This window comes from Haliaeetus albicilla, chromosome 20, assembly GCF_947461875.1.
Source record: "Haliaeetus albicilla chromosome 20, bHalAlb1.1, whole genome shotgun sequence".
Lineage (NCBI taxonomy): Eukaryota > Metazoa > Chordata > Aves > Accipitriformes > Accipitridae > Haliaeetus > Haliaeetus albicilla.
In genome coordinates this window covers 28090780-28108848 of record NC_091502.1, presented here as the reverse complement: position 1 = coordinate 28108848, position 18069 = coordinate 28090780, and the positions used below count along the sequence as shown (strand labels likewise).

At 64.1% G+C, this 18069-nt stretch overlaps 3 protein-coding genes across 4 annotated transcripts; 2 read left to right on the top strand and 1 right to left on the bottom strand.

Moving 5' to 3' along the window:
- The first annotated feature begins 1299 nt into the window (after window positions 1-1299).
- On the top strand, window positions 1300-7859 carry TPP1 (tripeptidyl peptidase 1). The gene is made up of 13 exons (XM_069808795.1): window positions 1300-1444; window positions 1624-1713; window positions 1785-1924; window positions 2005-2155; window positions 2749-2870; window positions 3688-3887; window positions 4117-4315; window positions 5617-5805; window positions 6045-6117; window positions 6446-6566; window positions 6762-6920; window positions 6998-7135; window positions 7625-7859. The coding sequence occupies exons 1-13, from the start codon at window positions 1434-1436 to the stop codon at window positions 7763-7765; spliced, it is 1734 nt and encodes a 577-aa protein (XP_069664896.1). The 5' UTR covers window positions 1300-1433; the 3' UTR covers window positions 7766-7859.
- Window positions 7846-10015, top strand: TAF10 (TATA-box binding protein associated factor 10). 2 transcript variants are annotated; one of them, XM_069808797.1, is made up of 5 exons: window positions 7846-8184; window positions 8561-8718; window positions 8805-8869; window positions 9019-9133; window positions 9842-10015. In XM_069808797.1, the coding sequence occupies exons 1-5, from the start codon at window positions 7992-7994 to the stop codon at window positions 9929-9931; spliced, it is 621 nt and encodes a 206-aa protein (XP_069664898.1). In that variant the 5' UTR covers window positions 7846-7991; the 3' UTR covers window positions 9932-10015. The 2 variants fall into 2 exon arrangements, with proteins under 2 accessions (XP_069664898.1, XP_069664899.1); XM_069808798.1 differs by lacking the exon at window positions 9842-10015 and adding an exon at window positions 9292-9829.
- A 532-nt stretch (window positions 10016-10547) lies between these two features.
- ILK (integrin linked kinase) lies at window positions 10548-17948 on the bottom strand. The gene is made up of 13 exons (XM_069808796.1): window positions 17791-17948; window positions 15609-15708; window positions 14138-14303; window positions 13719-13814; window positions 13459-13555; window positions 13262-13345; window positions 13008-13093; window positions 12620-12729; window positions 12245-12372; window positions 11851-11972; window positions 11665-11764; window positions 11444-11574; window positions 10548-11236 (listed from the first exon to the last, which is right to left on the bottom strand). The coding sequence occupies exons 2-13, from the start codon at window positions 15695-15697 to the stop codon at window positions 11087-11089; spliced, it is 1359 nt and encodes a 452-aa protein (XP_069664897.1). The 5' UTR covers window positions 15698-15708; window positions 17791-17948; the 3' UTR covers window positions 10548-11086.
- Window positions 17949-18069: the final 121 nt, after the last annotated feature.

The window sequence follows — 18069 nt, the reverse complement described above, 5'->3', positions numbered from 1 at the left end:
TGTGATCCTAATTAGGAGAGCTCCCAGTGTGGGAACGAGTATCTGAGAGAACAAGCACAGGAAGCTGAGACCTGCAGCTCAGCAGCTGTGGGAGCCAAGTGGCTGCCTGTGACAGTGCCAGCTGGACAGCAGGCTGTATACTACTTGCTTGGCAGTGTGGTGTGGACATGACTCCTGCCGAATGGCCCATCACCACCTCGCAGCCCACTCCCATGACCGAGTGAGAACATGTGCTTATAGTCCCGAGCCTCCCCCATACCCTTGTCCCCCCATGCTCCTGACTGACTGAGACACCCAGTGCCCACAGCTTCCCCACGTCCCTGCATGCAGCCCCAGGTGCTGTGGTGTGAATGCCAGCAGGGCCAGGCAGCAGCAGACCTAGACACCCAGGGTGTGCAGATGTGCCCTGCCACCGACTCCATGCCTCCTGGCTGTTGCTGGACTCACTGGTGATGGTCAGCCTCTGTGCACAGAGGACAGCCTGGGTGCTCATGCCCTGGGGCTGCAGCCTGCTCATACGGCTCACTGTCCCAAGCCCTGGGGTAGGCACAGAGGAACAAATCCCAAGGGGGGCTTAGACCTTCCAGTCCCTTCCCGGCAGCCACCCCTCAGAGCCAGGTTCCAGCCTCATGGAATGGGGACCTCCAGCCCTGCCCTCTCTGTGCAGGCCCTGCTGTTCAGAGCATCCCTCCCTTGCCAGGGCCTGTTTCCCCCAGCAAAGATCCGCTCCCTGGTGGGGGTGCTGGGCAGGACCCCTGCCCCTCCCCAGCTGGCCCCCAGCCTGGGCTCCTCAGCCGAGTCCTGCACAGGACCCCTGCCCCAGCCTGGGACCCCCAGCCCTACGTGGACCCCTGCCCCAGCCTGGGACCACCAGCCCTACGTGGACGCCTGCCCCCCCCAGCCCGGGACCCCTACATGGACCCTGGGCCCAGGGCAGCAGCCGTGGCCGCGTCTGCCGCCCGGGCCGTCCCACCGGGCTGCTGTGTCCCGGGCTGCCGCGTCCCGGGCTGCCGCGGTAATGGCTCCGCGACGCTCTGGGAGGCGGCCGGGAGAGGGACGGGGAAGATCGGGGCGGGGCAGAGCAGAGCAGCACGGCCCGGACCACGCCGGGAGGCGGCCGGTGCCGTACCGGGGCAGCCTCTCCGGGCCTCCGGCAAGGGGCCTTCCCCGCCGGGCCCGTGACCGGAGCGCGGCCCGGGCCTGGCGGCGCGGCCCCACTGTGCGAAACACCGGGGAGGATCGGCTGGCACCGGTCCCGGCACTCCGGGTCCCGGCGCAGTACTGTCGGCCACAGCCCGCGGCCCCGGGGGGACCCAGGTGCCCGGCGGCTCTAGGGCCCTGCCCACCACGTGACCGCGGCTTCGGTCTCCTCACGTGACTTGGAATCATGCGCCCGCACACGTGATCAGGGCGCTGCGGCGGGAGGCGGCGGGATGGCGTGGGGGTAACGGGGACTGGGGCTCGGGGGCTTCAGGCGGGGCTCCCCGGCCCGGGGGCGACGGGGGCTCGGGGTGGGGGGGTCAGGCAGGCAGCTGGCGGTCCCCGGGTTTGCCCTAGGTCGGCAGGCGGCCTGGGGCCCCGCCGGTGCCCGCTCTGCCCTGACTGCCCGCCCGCCCGTTGCAGGTGTCGGGGTGTCCCCGCCGTGCTGGCGCTGTGTGCGGCCGCCTGGAGCTGCGCCGCGGGGCCGACCCTGGAGCGTGACCAGCCGTTCCGGTAGGTGCCGGGGTCGGTGGGACAGGACACGGGGCGCCGGTGCCCACCGGCTGCTCACAGCCTGCCCGCAGCGTGCCCCCCGGCTGGACCCATGGCGGACGCGTGAAGCCCGGCCACGAAGTGCAGCTGACCTTCGCCCTCCGGCAGCGAGGTGTGGGGCGTCTCGCCCAGCTCGTCGATGCTGTCTCAGACCCCTGCTCACCACGATATGGTAATGACTGTGCGCCTGAGCCCGCCAGGCCCCATCAGGCCCTGCAAGCAGGGTGCTCTGACCCTCTCCGTGCCTCACAGGCAAGTACCTGTCCCTGGAGCAGGTGCGGAACCTTGTCCAGCCGTCCCCAGCCACGCTCATGGCAGTGCTGAAGTGGCTGCAAGGCCATGGAGTTGAGACCTGCAGGAGTGTTACCACCCTTGATTTCCTGGAGTGCCGCATGCCAGCGAGGTGAGCCCTGGGTGGGTCTGGGCCCCACTGTGGTGGCTGTGCCATTCCCACAAAGACAGAAGAAGCCAGACCCTGCCCCTGTCTGCTGCAACTTCCCCTGCCCAAGGGCTCTGCAGTGCAGTCTGGGTGATGGAGGGCTGAGCCACATTTCTGCCTGGGCTTGAGGGCTCCACAGCCAAGAGCCGGCTGCCTGTGTGCCCGGTCCCAGTGTTGGGGGGAGTCACAGCCAGTGATCTGGAGTACTGGAAGCGAGGCGTGCACATCTGTTAGGTGCTTGGGCCAGCCCCGCTCCTCCTCTTGCCTTCTGTGGGGCTGCAGAGGCCCCACGGGAGGACTGGGGGTAGAGTTGCAGGGCACCCTGCAGCGTCAGAGCTCTGGTTCAGTCTGGTGATGGGAATTGGTAGGGTATGGAAGGTGCTCTTTGCTTTATGAGGTCAGCTGTGCTGGTGGGAAGTGGAGCTCATCCCTGACTCATGCCAGCAGCAAATGGAGTGGAAAGGTTGCAGGAGGCAGGGCAGAGAATGGGCATGCTGCTGGACAGGCTCGCTGATAGTGGCGCAAATCCTGGCACGGTGGCTGTCCCTGTGTTGCAGCACGGCCGAGCGCCTCCTGCCAGGGGCTGAGTTCCACCGCTACGTGAAGGGCCAGCACAGTGTTGTGCGCTCCCCGCTCCCCTACGCTGTCCCGGAGGAGCTGGCTGAGCACATTGACTTTGGTACGTCCTACGAAGGGGAGCTGAGGCTGCCCAGAGCTCTCACTGCCTGGGGTGTGGGTGGGAGGTTAAGCATTGAGCAGCCACGAGCGGCCACCTCGGTGTCCCAGAAGACGGTGTGGCAGGCCCTCTAGCCATGGTGCCAGCTGCCCCAGGCCCCCCTGACGAACTTTGTGCATAGGATGTAGATGTCCCATCCCTGGAAACGTTCAAGGTCAGGCTGGACGGGGCTCTGAGCAACCTGATCTGGTTGAAGATGTCTCTGCCTGTTGCGGGGGGGGATGGGACACATGACTAGATGACCTTTAAAGGTCCCTTCCAACCCAAAGCATTCTGTGATTCCATAGTGTGGACAGGCGGCAGGCAAAGTAGGTGTTTTCCTACTGGTGCTCTCAGGCCTGGAGGCTTGGTGCAGAGAGTTTGGGTGCAGCCTGTCTCTGTGGATGTGCAGCTGCTTCTGAGGTGGAAAAACTCCGTCCTGTGAGTCCCTTTCGCGTGGGCTCCCATGGCTGTTCCATGAGGAGAGCAGAGTGGTGCCAAGCTGCAGTAGTGGCCTGGCAGTGGGGAGGCTGAGCTGTGCAGCCTGGGAATATCTGTGAGGACTGGCGAGGAAGCCGAGGGAGCAATTCTTCACCTCCTGTGCAGCGCTCAGGGCAGGTGCCGCAGGGAATGGGCTCCCCTGAGCCCTGCTGCAGGCCAGCCCTCCCAGACACGAAGCCTGAGTGAGGATGGTGAAGGGGGAGCCAAGGGGCCATAATACTGTCCTGCCGGAGCTCTGGGCCCTAACAGCTGCTTCTTTTCCTGCTTGCTTGCGCACTAGTGGGTGGCCTGCACCGGTTCCCTGCGGAGAGAAAGGTGGTCAACAGAGCCTGGGCCAAGAGGGAAACGGAGTCAAGGCAGCACAGTGGAGGGAGAGCAGCTTTCCACCTGGGTGTCACGCCTTCCATCCTTCGTAAAAGATACAACATGACGGGAGGAGACATAGGGCTACTGCCAAACAACAGCCAGGCCTGTGCCCAGGTAACTGGTAGAACTGGTTCCGGGTCAGAGGCCTGTAGGCCATGGGAATTCCACACGTTGGTGGTCCCAGGACAGCTGTGGGGATTCCTCAGCGGCTGGTGGGAGCACCTGGTGGGCTAGCATTTCACAGACCTGTGCTGGGCCAACTTTCTAAGTCAGGAGAAAAAAACGTACCTTGTTATTTCAAGAGAAAATGAGAAAAAAACTTGTCTGCTCCTTGTTCCCCCAGTTCTTGGAACAGTATTTCCACCAGGCCGACCTGGCTGAGTTTATGCAGCTCTTTGGCAGCAGCTTTGGCCACCGCTCTGAGGTTGACCAAGTGGTTGGGCACCAGGGCAAGGGCAAGGCTGGGCTGGAGGCCAGTCTGGATGTGGAATACATCATGAGCACGGGTGCCAACATCTCCACATGGGTCTTCAGCAATGCAGGTACTGATTCCCCTCCAAAGTTGCCTGGTGACTCCTTCCATGCCTCCCACTTGCTGTAGCACCAACACACCTGCCTGCTGTTTCGGGAAACACTTGCTCTCTGCATAAAAAGGACTGTACTGGGTCTACCTGGTATCTGTCAAAGGGGAACGCCTGGAGGGGGCATACATGAATGGTCCGCTGGCTGTGGCCCATCCCCAGAATGCTTTCCCAGCTACTACAGGCACACACCTTCTGGGCTTCCCAAGTTGGAGCTGATGCTGGTTTCTAATAGCTCGTAGGGAAATCGTCTTCCATCGATTTGTGTAGTTGCTTTTGAACCCATGTGAACTTTCAGCATCCAGAGTATCCTGTAACAGGGGCATCCACACCGCAGCTACACAATGTAAAGCAGTTCCCCCACTCTGCTGCCTTTCCGTGAAGGGAGAGCACAGCAACTGTGTCATATTATGTTTTTCCTGCTTCTTTGGGGTTGAAGCTGATCTCTCACTCGTGAATCTACCAGCGGAGTGGATAAAGGAGAGTAAGGCAATTTGAGAAAACAAGGTTGCAAAACAGCCTGCACAAACATGGCTACGGTGCTGTAGGACAAAGTGTCATCTGTCCCAGATCTGAAACTGGCTGAACAGGAGATGGAGTGCCCTTAGGACTGCCAGCTCTGTCTTCCTGACGGTGAAGGCCGACACAGCTCGGCATTAACTTCCACCTCCTCCATGTGGAAAGGGCACAGAGACGGGCAGTTACGTGAGCAACTGAGAGTGAGAAGGGGTGGCTGGGGCTCTGCTCTTCCCACCTCATGGAGAGGGATGAGGGGCAGGAAGGGACCCTGGCAGGTGGTGGTGGAATGTACATCATCAGACTACTCTGGGGCCCACTGTTGGGGTAGAGGGGACAAGGCTTGGCTGAGTCTTGGAAGGGCTGCGTGGCTGCCTGCATGCCAAGGGTGGCTACAGCCCTGCGACAGATGGTCAGAGAAGGAGCGGATGAGTGTAGACGCCTCGCTGTGGGGTTTGGGGGGACCTTTTCACCAGACTCGCTGGCAGAGCAGGAGCCAGGTGCCATCCACGGTGACAATCCCCGAGATGGGGTGTGCTGCCAGCAAGAGCTCACAGGAGAGCTCCAAACCAGCTGTGCTGTGGATCTGCTTTCTGTAGGCAGGGCAGGAGCTGGAGGACTGGTGCCACAGCTCCTGGTGCTGGTGGTGCTGTGGAAGCATGGTGTCCCCCTGCGCTATCTCCCACTTTCCCTCGAGCCTGGTGTCCTAGGAGGAGCTGAACCTGCTCCCTGCTCTGTCTCTGCAGGGAGGCACGAGAGCCAGGAGCCCTTCCTGGCCTGGCTGCTGCTGCTCAGCAACATGTCATCGCTGCCTTGGGTGCACTCTGTGAGCTACGGGGATGACGAGGACAGCTTGTCACGAGCCTACATGGAGCGTGTGAACATGGAGTTCATGAAGGCAGCTTCCCGGGGCTTGACCATCCTGTTTGCCTCAGGTGTGTGCTGTTGCTGGCATGGTGCGGGTGCATCCGACGCTCCCGGCACAGCGGGAAACCTCCATGCTGAACACCAAACAGGGATGCTCTGCTTCTGGGCAGCCAGGATCCCCTGCCTGGGAATCCCAGCCCAGGAGGTTGAGAGACCCCCTCCCCCGGGTTGCTCCTGGGAGCATTTGGTGGGTGAGGGGCAGCTTGAGTGCTGCCAGATTACCCTGTCCGTCCATCTCTGCTGGCAGGTGACGATGGTGCTGGGTGCAGAAGGGTGCCTGGTGGGAACCACACTTTCCGGCCCAGCTTTCCAGCCTCAAGGTAGATGTGGGGAGGTGAACCTGGGGCCTGTGGGGAGGTGAGGCTCTGTGCAGAGCCAGTGGCTGCAGCTCGCCTGCAGCCGAGGCCAGCCGAAAGCTGCAGCTGTGGCACTTCGAGGCCCAGCCCCTGGCTGGCTGCTGCCTCCTGCTGGTTTTGAGCCCCTTTGGGGGTCTCCTGAGGGTCAGCCCCACCAGCGTGCCCAGGGACACTCGCAGACCTTGGAGCTGGGGGCACCTGTGCAGCTCCCGGGGAGGGGGCTGGCACATAGGGTGCCACTGCAGCCCCAGGCAGTCGGGTGCTCACCCACCGTGCCCACCTGTCCCCCCAGTCCCTACGTCACCACTGTGGGTGGAACATCCTTCAAGAACCCCTTCCTGGTGACTGCAGAGGTGACGGACTACATTAGCGGGGGGGGCTTCAGCAATGTCTTCCCCATGCCCGATTACCAGGTGAGGATGCGCCTGCTCTGCCGGACGCCGGGGCCCGGAGGGGACCGCGTGGCGCTTGGCAGGGGTGATGATGGGCCACAGTCGGCACAGGCAGCCCCGGGGCTGGGCCGCAGGCCAGGGGAAGGAGGGGCAGAGATGAGCAGGGGCAGAGTCCCGCTGCCAGGCGTCCCACTCCTTGCCTTGCGCTCTCCCCAGGCCGCCGCAGTCGGGCGCTTCTTGCGCTCGGCCTCGAAGCTGCCTCCCAGTTCCTACTACAACAGCAGTGGCCGTGCCTACCCTGACCTGTCCGCCCTCTCTGACAACTACTGGGTGGTGACAAACCGCATCCCGCTGCCCTGGGTGTCGGGGACATCGGTAAGGAGGACGGACAGCCCTAGGCCGGTCGGCATTGGCGGAGCTGCCAGGTGCTGAGGCGGTCGTGTGTCCGGCAGGCGTCCACACCTGTGGTGGGGGGCATGGTGGCACTCATCAACGACCGGCGCCTGCAGCGGGGGCTTGCGCCCCTGGGCTTCCTCAACCCTGCGCTCTACCAGCTGCGGGAGCAGGGGCACGATGCCGCGCTCTACGACGTGAGCTGGGGCGGGGGGGCCGGGGCTGCCAGGGGAGCAGCTGGGTTGGTGCCCATGGGTGCTGGTGGGGAGGCCTGGGTCTCCTGCTTGGGGTCGGGCAGGGCAGGGCCAGCAGCGTTCCGGGGGGGGGGGTATGCTGCCTTCCCGCGGGACCTGTGTCCCAGAGGGGGTTGGGGGGGGTGTCTCCGCTGCCTTCCTGCGAGGGGTGAGGTCCCCTTGCACTGCTGGGAGTGTTTGGGGGGGATACTTGTGCTGCACAGGGGCACGTGTCCTCGGGTGGATCCGTTGCTGCCTGGGTTGGGGAGGCGGCGGGTGTCCCGGGGGTTCCCACGCCCCGTGGGAGGGGGTGTTCCCGGGGGTTCCTGTCCTGCTGTGGGCCGCGGGTGTGTCTGTGCGCGGGGGAGGAGGGGTGTCCCCGTCGGTCTTCCCGCCGGGGGTGGGTGGGCAGGGGGAGTCCCTTCCCGGCCGTGCTGAGGCCTGTCCCCGCAGGTGACGCAGGGCTGCCACCTCTCCTGCCTGGACGGCACCGTGCAGGGACAGGGCTTCTGCGCCGGCCCCGCCTGGGACCCCGTCACCGGCTGGGGCACCCCCAACTTCCCCCGCCTCCTGCGGGCGCTGCTGGCGCCCTGACCCCGCCCGCCCCGGGGCAGGGGCGGGGCCGCCGCGCGCCCGCGCTGTCCCGATCCGGGAGGCGCCGGCGCCAATAAAGCCGCGTGGCGCCGCCCCTCCCGTCTCCGTCTGTGCCGCGCGCCGCCGCCGGGAAGCGGGGGGGAGGGAGGGGCGCCGGGGCCAATAGGGCGGCGCGCCGCGCGCAGGCGCGGGGGAGGTGGCGCCCGGTGTCGCGCGGCGGCGGGCGATGAGCGGCAGCGCCGAGGCCGACCCCGCGGCCGCGGCCCCGGCCGCCCCGGCGCCGCCCGCGCCCGCCCCCGCCGCCGACAACAAGCCCAGTCCGGCCGCCGTCGGCAGCGGCGTTCCTGGGGCGGCCCCGGGCGCGGTGGGCGGCGCGGCGCGGGGAGCCGAGGGCGGCGCGGCTGGCGGCAGGGGCCCCGGTGAGCGCGGGGGGGGCGGGGGGGAGCGGAAGGGCCGGGGTACGGAGCGCTCGGAGCCGGGTGGCTACGGGAGGGAGGAGAGCGGGGCCGGGGGATCCCCGGCGGCGGGGCCGCGGGGCGATGGGGGGGCCCCCGAGGACAGGAGCCAGGCACAGGGGTGTTCCCGGGGGGGGGGGTGGGGGCGCGGCCCGTGAGCGTGCCCAGAGCTCGGGCACCGAGCCTGTCCGTCCGCGTAGCCCGTGGGTGCTTGCGGGGTGCGGGGCCCCGTGACCGCGGGGCTCCTGGGGGATCGGGACCGGCGGGCGGGGGGGGGGGGCCGGGTAGGGCCGCGGCTGCCCCCGAGGAGAGCTGCCCGCTGAGCGCCCTGTGCCCGCAGTGCCCGTCTCCGCAGCGGTGGCTGCAGCTCCCCCGGAGGGGGCTATGTCCAACGGGGTCTACGTGCCACCCAGCGCGGCCAATGGGGACGTGAAGCCGGTGGTCTCCACGACGCCGCTGGTGGACTTCCTCATGCAGCTGGAGGATTACACGCCCACGGTACACGGGAGGCACTGGGGGCAGGCGGCACGCAGGTGACGGGCTGCCACAGGGAGCGGAGTTCCTCCAACTTTTCTCCTGTACAGATCCCCGATGCTGTCACGGGCTATTACCTCAACAGAGCAGGATTCGAGGCCTCTGATCCACGCATGTAAGTGGCAGAGCGCGGCCTCGAGGGCCCTCTACGGGGTTTGATAGCTGGGATGCTCCCTCCCACCCCCCCCACCTGAAATTCCTTAATCCCAGGGGTGCTCTATGCTGTCTGTGTGAAATTATCCCTTCTCTTTCTCTGCTGGGCAGCATTCGTTTGATCTCTCTGGCCGCACAGAAGTTTATTTCTGACATTGCCAACGATGCACTGCAGCACTGCAAGATGAAGGGAACAGCCTCGGGCAGCTCCCGCAATAAGAGCAAGGTGAGAGAAGGACAGAATGGCTGCTCAGATGAGGGGAAACGTCCTCTCCAGGGGCTGTAGCAAGCAAACTGGCCACCTGTTAGAGTTAATTACTAATTAACTAATTGAATGCGGGGATGCAGAATGTAGAAGGTCTTGAATGTGTTGTGCTCCTGAAGGGTCAACATGCTTACTAATAAGCAAGGGCTCCACTGGTGGAAAAGGGGCGCTGGTGAGAAAATGAGGTGGGCAGCACAGTTTGTGGAATGTTGCTTTGATGGCTTCACAGGAACATGCGAGTAGCTGCACGTCATCGGAGGGCTATCTAGCCCTGTGTCCTCCCTCTGACAGTGACCAAAACTCTGATGCTTGGGGAAGAGCATAAATGCGGAGCGAGCGTGTAGTGGTAGTTTCTGGGAATTCTCTCAGTCATCATCCGTTTGTGGTTTGCGGGCCTTGTGAGGGTGATGTTATTTATCTTTATAGCATTGAGTAATGCTCAACGTCTTTCTATCTGTTGAGCAGCTGTGGGCACAGAGCAAACAAAACGTGTGGTACCTAAAAGCTGGTTAATGCCCCAAACACTGGCCTGCAGCTGCTTCTGGGAGTTGTGCATGTATGGGTCACCATAGCTTGTAGGGGAAAAATCCTAAATCCCCAACATTTTGAGGAATGCCTGGCAGCTTAGCTCATCCTTGCTGTGACTGACACTACTCCTTGTCCCTTCAGGATAAGAAGTATACGCTGACCATGGAAGACCTGACACCAGCACTTGCAGAATATGGCATCAATGTGAAAAAGCCACATTACTTCACATAAAGACTGAGGGATTGTCACTGGGAACTTTTTTAGGGTCGCTTCTGTGCCATTAAACAGCTGGGTAGTTTTTTTTGTGGAAAGGCATCTTGTCTCCTGCCTGTGCGCTAATGCCCTGCCTACAAGTAAAACAGCACATAAGCTGGCCTGCTAGGGCCTCTGTTCTCACTGTGCTAACAAAAGTTGGTCCCGTGCCTTTCAAAGGCCAGTGCAGAGAGAGAGGTTGGTTGTAGGGCTCATAACTGGTGGATTCTAGTTGCACTGTCTGTCATTCCCAGGAGGGCTTAGCCCTGCCCCAAGAAGTTGAAGGAAAGGGTGTAGTGGGAGCAGGACTGCCCACAACTCTTCTTCTCTTTGTCCTCCAAGCATACCTATTGTTTCTCAAGAGGAATGCTCAGGGGCTTGCATCGACAGCCCCGTAGACAGGGCCAGGCCCTTCTCTCAGGAGAGGAGGGTGCCGTTAACCCACCTGCTTTTCCTTGCTCTAGTCACTGGAGACTTGGTACAGGCGCAGATCCAGAGCCTAGGACTCTGCAGTCTGTTGGGCAGCTCCTGCATCAGCCTCACCCCCTTTCTGTGGACAACACCCTGTGCACGTATGTGCCTCTCCACCAGCAGCCAGTTTTCATAACAAATGTTTATTTCAGATGCTGGTGGCTTTTCCGCATGGCCTGGATGGAAACGATAGAGTGAAGCGCGAAGCTGGGGTGGTGCTGGGCGCAACAGGCAATTTTCACCCCACTGTCCTTAGTAGGGAAGAGCACCAGGACTGGGCGTTGCCTAACATGAGACTGTTAAGTGGGTGAGCTGCTCTGGGCCTGGGGATGAGGGGGCCAGGGTGGCTCCACAGACCTGTCCCAGCCTCGCAGGTAGCAGAGCCCAAGCCATGTTCAGTGTTGTGTGCCAGGCCTCCTGCTCAGTCTCTGCCCACAGCCGCCAGGGAGGATGGAGGTGCTGCCATAGATTTGGTGCTACAGTGTCTGAAGCCTGCAGAGCAGCTCCAGAGAAGGCAGCGTTGTCTGTACCGTGTGTCCATGGCTGGCTCAGGGTGAGGGGGCATTCCCTGCTCCCCCTTGGCTCTGGGGTTAAAGAAGGCACTTGGGGGATGGCGGGGAGGGGAGCATGGCAGCATCGGGTGGCTGGGAGGCACCTCCCTCCCTACTTCTCCTGCATCTTCTCCAGGATGGGCACGATCATGTCAAACTTGGGGCGCTTGGCTGGGTCCTCGTTCATGCAGATCTTCATCAGCTTGCAGATGTGGGGGGATATGCCGGGTGGGATGGTTGGACGTAGCCCCTCCAGGGCCACCTGGGAGCACGGGAGAGCAGGGCAGGATCAGAAACCTGAGCCCAGCCCTGCATTGGAGAGGCAGAGCCCATCATACCTCTGGGAGGAGTGGGGGTGGGCTCTCCTTTGGTGGGGGCCTTGCCTTGCCTCCCCTCCCCACTGCCTGCTTAGGCCCCGTTCTGCCCTGGCTGATCTGGAGTGGTGCACTTTGCCCAGCCCTCTCCTCACCTTCATGCCTATCTCCATGTTGGACAAGTCTGCAAACGGCACCTCACGGGTCACCAGCTCCCACAGCAGCACTGCAAAGCTCCACATGTCAGCTGAGCGCCTGTTAATTTCCTCCGGCTTCTTCTGCAAGGCTGTGGGGAATCCAGCATAGGGGGCTGAATGGGACTGAGGGGGAGGAAGGGGCCAAGCAGCAGCGGGGGGCCTGGCTACCAGGCACTCACCTTCTGGTGCTACCCATGCTGGTGCGTACATCCTCCCTGGGCACTGGAAGGAGAACTTCACGTCAGCCATGCTGATCCGTGCTGTCATGTCTTCATCGATCTGGGGAGAGAGGGGTGGTCAGAGGGGAGCCTGCCCTGCCCTGGTCCGCAGGAGGAAGGGCTGGGCCACGTGATGCTGACACTCACCATGATGCTGCGGCTGTTGAGGTGGTGGCGTGGAATGAGGGGCTCCAATGTGTGCAGGAAGGCCATGCCCCGTGCAATGTCAAAGGCAAATTTCACCGCCTGCATCTGGTCCACCACGAAGTCTGCAGGGAGGGAGGCAGCATGAGTGTGAGTGACAGCAGGGGGGTGCTACGTCACTTGCGGTGTGTGTGGGAAGGGGAGTGATGTTGGCAGCTACGCCGCACACGGGATGTGGGGAAGGCATGTGGGCTGGAGACCAAGCTTGCCGTGGGCCCACCCTAGTGTTGCAGGTGGGGGGGACCCCTGCTGCCCCCCAAACACATGAAGAAACAATTTCTTGAGGATGGGGAGATTAGCCTCTGCCCCTGGCTCTGTCACCCTCATTGGCACTCACTTGTCCCCTCGTGTAACACGTTGTAGAGGGAGCCATAGGGCATCCAGTGGCTGATGACAATGGGGTGGGGCGCGGGGGGGGACTGGCAGGCGCCAAGCACCGGTAGCACGTTGGGGTGAGAAAAGATCCTGCAAGAGAAGTGACAGCCCTGAGAACAGTGGGTGCTGCCCATGCCCCCTCATCACCCCCCTGCCTTTTGCACCTGTCCCGCTGCACCGTCCTCCCAGGGCCTTCTCGCATCCTCTGGGCACTGCTCCGGAGCGCTCCCACCCAACCCTACAGACCTGGTTAGCTCTTGCCTGTCTCGTACTCAGCTGGAGGCAACGCCTGCCCTCGAGAGCCATGGCTGCCTTGGGGAAGGATGCTGGTACTCACCGCAGCTTTGGGTATTCCTCGTTGAAGTCTCGGCTCTTCCGAGTTGTCCAGTCCCGGATTTTCAGCATTTTGATGACGATGTCATTGCCTTGCCAGCGCCCTTTCCACAGCTGCAGGGAGACAGGTGGAGACAGTCACTGCGGGAGGGCCACATGGTCCCCGAGCATCTCCCAGCCCCTTGTGCAGGGCTGTGGGGCCAGCGGAGCCCAGAGGACCAAGAGGTCCACAGCGACATGGAGCGACTGCGACAAAGAGTGAGAGCCACATGCCCGGATGTGGAAACCCACCAGGCCGTTGTGCCCCAGTTCTGCGCTCCACAGCCAGCAGAGAGAGCAGCGATATGCGCGGGTGCAGCTACCCTGTCCCAGGGGACAACAGGCCTACATACCTCTCCTGACTGGTTCTCATTGAGTTTTTGGCTCAAGCTCAGCTGTTTGAAGTCTATTCCAGCAAGTTTGTTAAGAGTCCCGTTTCCTGTAAGAAAAGGAGGAGATGCAGCCTGTGGCTGCATGGGCCGTCCTCCTGAGGTCCGCCTGGGACCACAGAGGGAGGCAGTGCCAGTGGGGTGCCTGCCCTACCGCACAGGAGAGCTGTGCTCTCCCCTGCAGTGGCGTGCCCCGTGACAGAAGGCTCTGTCCTTACTGGGACGCGTGCGGGTCGTGCCCTTCCAGAATGTATCCTTGTAGGGGATCTTGGTGAGGCTCTGGCCCAGCTTCTCAGCACGCTCTGGAGAGGGACAAGGAGTTGGGCAGCACGAGCAGAGAGCTTGTTGATGCTGAGCACAGGGGCTGCAGCAGGACCCAGAGGCAGGTCATGGGGTCAGGATGAGAACCTATTACCTTTCAGGACCTCTCGCAGTGGTGTCTTGGCTTTGTCAATAGGTGTCTCGCCATATTTGTTAGCAATGCTGACCAAGGCCCCATTGCCCACCAGGTCCTGAGGGAGGAGAAAGCATGCATCTGCAGAGTTTGGTGTCCTCTTCTCAGCCTCTCCATACACACCCAGCCCTCCTGCCTCATCCCTCCTCTCCCTCCCCATGCTCCCCTCAGCGCCCTCCCTCGCCCTGGACTCCTGCCTGTGTCCAAGTGCTTCCACTCACCTCCGCCACCTGGTCATGTCCCCAGAAGCAGGCATAGTGCAGAGGCGTGTTCCCATGCTCGTTCACTGCATTGATGTCTGCTTTGAACTGGATCAGCTGGGGGCAGGAGGACAATCCCCATCAGTCTTGAGCAGGTCCCCTTCCACCCAGGCGAGGGCAGGAACACCACCAGCAGCATGTTTGCTGCCTTGGTGCTGCCAAGGTCTGCTGTTGGGAAGGGACTGAGGCTGGATGCAGGGCTTTTGTGGGGCAGGTGGAGGTGCTCAGAGGTGCCAAGGTGGGGATGCAGTAAGCTCATAACAAGGAAGCCAGCAGGTGACAGTGGGGAGCGAGTCCTGGGTGGACACGGCAGAGGGCTGCACAGAGTTCTGCTCAGTTTGCCACGGGCAGGGTGCTTGCTGGCTGCGGGAGGCAAGTACCTTCTGCACGATGTCGCGGTGGCCATGGCTGGCAGCCAGGTGCAGCGGGGTGTCATCACCGCGGTTCATCACGTTGATGCGTGCTCCCCGCATGATGAGCATGTCGACCACATTGGAGCGGCCCTCGCGGCAGGCCCAGTGCAAGGGGCTAAAGCCATGGTCATCCCTGCGGAGATGGCAAGGACAGCTCTGCTGATCGGCTGCAGCCTGCCTGCTGTGTCCTCCCTCGGCACGTGCGGGGAGAGAAGGGCCGAGCATGGCCAGGACGCTGCTGACAGCACCGCAGCCAGGTAGGTATCACCCTGCGCGCCTGCCAGCAGGCCACGGCAGCGAAGCGGAAGGGTTGAGCAACTCTCCTGCTCTCTCCCATCCCCACGAGGGCCCCGGAGGCCCTGGCCAGATCCCATCTCCAGGGCTGAATCACAGAGACGCTGGCAAGAGCCGGATCCCCCTCCCCTGTCCCCCCTCGGCTCCGGCGGTGCCTGGCCAAGTAAGGGAGGAGGAGACCAGCCAGGCCTTAAAAGGAGATTAGGGCCTGGCAGGCGGGGGCTACTGCATCCCCAGCTCCCCTCCAGCCCCCTGGCACGGCAGATTCCATCTGCCCTCCACCTGCCCCACACCGCCCCTGTGGATAGGCAGGCCAGCCGGCCCTGCAGGCAGGGGGTACCCCAGCACAGGCACCTGGGACCAAAGCGCCCCAGCGAGTGCCAGCTGACCCCCAGACCCTCAGGCACAACTGGTGGGACTGGGACAGGTCTGTGTGACTGGGACACCCAGGAGGGACTGAAAGAGATGGCCAAGGGAAGGCCCCTTGTTCAGAATGAGTTCAGGGAAGGTGCTGCTGTGGCCTGACAAGGGATGGTCGGTGTGCAGGCAGAAGGCTGTGCCTGCCCACAGGCAATGGAAGTGTCTGCTCTAAACCTTGTGCCTGGCCTGAACACCACTCCTGAAAGGCAGGCGGGCAGCATGTCAGACCGCATGGTCCTGTGGGAGCTCCCAGAGCAGGAAACATGCTGTGGGGAGGAGAGATCTGGGGCAGGGCACGGGTCGGCCGGGCATGAGTGCCCTGCAGTTCCCGGCCCTCCTGTTAGACCCTAGCCGTGATCCCACATGTCAGCTGCAGTGCTCCCAGGAGAGGGGACAGTGGAAACGGTCACTCAGACACACCAGCCACCCTGGGGATGGGGAGATTCTCCCCAGCACCCCCAGCCCAACCCCTGGCCAAGACACATCCCGTCCCGCCGGGAGCAGTAGCGGCCGAGGAAGCGGCTAGAGGATGTGCGGCCCTCATGCCTCAGCCATGCGGTAACTTCCTCCCGGCGGGGAGGAGCCGAATCCCACCCCCTCCCAGGACACGGAGCAGAGCGGAAACGAGCCCCGGCCCTGGTCCAGCACCCTCGGCCTGTGACGTGGCTGAGCTGGGGACAGCAGCCCCGTGGGTCCAGCCCGGGCCAGGTCCCCTCCTGCTCACCCCTGGTTGAGGTCGTTCTCAGTGTTGTCCAGCCAGAGGCGCACGGCCACCGCGTTGCCCTCCCGGCACTGCGTGAAGATGTCGTCCATTGTGGCTCTTGCTGTGGGGAGGGGTGTTGTAAGGACACGGGGCCCCGCTGTGGAGCAGGGCTCCCTGCCCCCCTTTCCCACACACAGCCCTGGGACCTGGACATCGCCTCCCACAGCCCCTCTGCTCCTGGCAGCCCCTCAGCTGGGGCACCTCCCGGAGGGAGCCAGGACAGGAGCCTCGCATCCCCCTCCTTGGCAGCCCTGTGGAAAACCGTGGGGACTGCCGAAGGCTGGGGACAGAGCTGGACTCAGAGCTGAAGGGGAAGTTCACGACTGACTCCAGCGTCACGGGTGCCTGCAGCAGTTCGCAGGAAGCAGATCTGGCATCCACAGGCTTATCTGCAGGCCCAGCCAGGCCCGGGTGCTCGCATCTCCCAGTGGGGGAGCGGGTCGGGGAACAGAGCTGGAGGAAGTCCAGCACCACCCTGCATGGGATCCCACAGCTCCACAGACCCTCCCGATCCCCAACTCTGACCCAGGCTTGGCTCAACTTGGCACAGCATCACGCCCAAGAAACTGGGACCCCAAAGGCCCACAAGCTCCCCCTCTCTCCACTCTAATCAACAGACACCCCAGCCCAGAGTCAGGCAAACAGCACGTGTCCTGGTTCCATTTTTAATCCCTTGACAACAGCAGCCCCACAGAGACTCAGGGATGCACTGCCCTGAGCTCCCCAGCAGTGCGGGGCCGTGCCTGGCAGGTACTTTCCTGTCTGGGGGTCTACGGCATCAAGCAGGGACATGAGGCTGCCCGCGGCGAGTCCTACAGTGCAGGTACAGGGACAGAATGAGCACGATGGCCCCGACGTACACCCATGAGAGCTTAAACCCAGCGCCCCTCAGGGCCCCCACAGGGCCTGGCGCTCGCCCAGCTGCAGCAGGACCCCCACTCGCTCTGCGCAAGCAGGACGGGTCCCGGCATGCTCCCTGCACCTGGCAGCTGGCCCCCGAGGACAGCCACTCTGCCCATGTTGCATGCTCCAGGCGGCTACGTGGGGCAAGGGACGCAGGAGACTGTCCTCATGGCCTGGAACCTCAAAGGGGCCTCACAGGCACCAGAATTGGCTCTGGCACTTCCAGGGCAGTGCCGGCTCCGCTCCCAGCTCACCAGCTGCAGAAGACAGAGCAGCCCTGCCCGCGAGCTGCAAGGAGCCAGCGCCAGGCCCTGACCCGACGTCCTATGAGTCCTGTCAGCCCCAGGGCTGATGGTGCTGCCCCCAGACTGGATTTTTCACCCACCCACGTGGGACGGGACTAGGGAAGGGGCACCCCAGCGACACCTCATCCCCATCTCAGCCCCATGGGCCTTGCATCCTGCTGTCACTGCCACCTCTCCTCCACCAGCTGCGTCCCCCGCCTGTCACCACACCAGCCCCTGCCTCGGTCCTGGCCCGGCTGCCAGGCCTCCCCTGGCTCCTACCCTGCCTGAAACGAGGGGCCCTCTACTCCCCCATGGCCAAGTAGCCACGCCGGCCCTGCTGAGCCCCACCGTGGCCCCTTTCCCCACCACTCGGGCCGCGGCCCTCCCCGCCCCCCCCCGCCCCCCGTCAGCCCTGACCCAAGACCCTTCCTCGAGACCAGCTGCAAGGACCCCACTCTTCCCTGCAGCCCCCCCAGCCCCTTCACGGGCAGCCCCAGCCCTGCGGACCCCAGGGCTCGACCCAACCGCGGGCCCCAGCCCGCCCTGTCTCGTCCCAGCGGCGCTGACCCCCCGCCAGCCACCGGCACAGGAGCCCCGGGGGCGGCCCCGCGGGTCCCTGCCCGTCCTCAGCCGGCCCCGGCCCCTCGCCCCTGCCCGCCCCAGAGACGGCTGCCACCAGCCAACCTCTGCCCACGCCACCCCCCACCCCGCGACCCCCGTTTTTCCGTTTCCTGCCCCAGCCCGGGCCCACCCCAGACCAGTCGCAGCCCGCCCAAGCCCACCCCGACCCCCACCCACCCCAACCCCAGCCCGGACCGGCCCCGACCCGTGCTCAGCCTGACTCAGCCCGAGCCAACCCGCACCCCCGGCCCAGCTCCCTCCCGGGCGCGGCCTCCACCCGCAGTCGGCCTGGCCTAGCTCGGCCCGGCCCAGCCCGGCCCGGCCGCCCTTACCGGCTCCGGCGGCGGCGCAGGGCGGCGGCTCGGCGGGCGCGGGGCAGCGCGTGGGCTCCGCCCCGGGCCGTCCGCCGCCAGCGCCCCCTGCCGGCCACCCACCGCGCCGCACCGGCTCCGGGCTGCGCGCCACGGGCACGGGGCACCGGGCAGCGGCCGACCGCACCGTAGGCGGCACCGGGCGCGGCGAGACCGGGCACGCAGCCTGGGCAGGCGGCGGGGGGCGCCGGCCGGGGCGCACGGAGCTGGGGCGGGGCGAGCCGGGCAGGGGCAGGGCGA

Excerpts from the sequence above, each read along its gene's own strand:
- ILK (XM_069808796.1), bottom strand. The coding sequence starts at position 15,697 with ATGGACGACATCTTCACGCAGTGCCGGGAGGGCAACGCGGTGGCCGTG. Across the intron at positions 14,304-15,608 it reads GAGAACGACCTCAACCAGGG|GGATGACCATGGCTTTAGCC; the intron begins GTGAGCAGGAGG and ends CCATCTCCGCAG. Across the intron at positions 13,815-14,137 it reads ACCGCGACATCGTGCAGAAG|CTGATCCAGTTCAAAGCAGA; the intron begins GTACTTGCCTCC and ends TCCTGCCCCCAG.
- TAF10 (XM_069808797.1), top strand. The coding sequence starts at position 7,992 with ATGAGCGGCAGCGCCGAGGCCGACCCCGCGGCCGCGGCCCCGGCCGCC. Across the intron at positions 8,185-8,560 it reads GGCTGGCGGCAGGGGCCCCG|TGCCCGTCTCCGCAGCGGTG; the intron begins GTGAGCGCGGGG and ends CTGTGCCCGCAG. Across the intron at positions 9,134-9,841 it reads GCTCCCGCAATAAGAGCAAG|GATAAGAAGTATACGCTGAC; the intron begins GTGAGAGAAGGA and ends TTGTCCCTTCAG.
- TPP1 (XM_069808795.1), top strand. Across the intron at positions 2,156-2,748 it reads GAGTGCCGCATGCCAGCGAG|CACGGCCGAGCGCCTCCTGC; the intron begins GTGAGCCCTGGG and ends CCTGTGTTGCAG. Across the intron at positions 3,888-4,116 it reads ACAGCCAGGCCTGTGCCCAG|TTCTTGGAACAGTATTTCCA; the intron begins GTAACTGGTAGA and ends TTGTTCCCCCAG.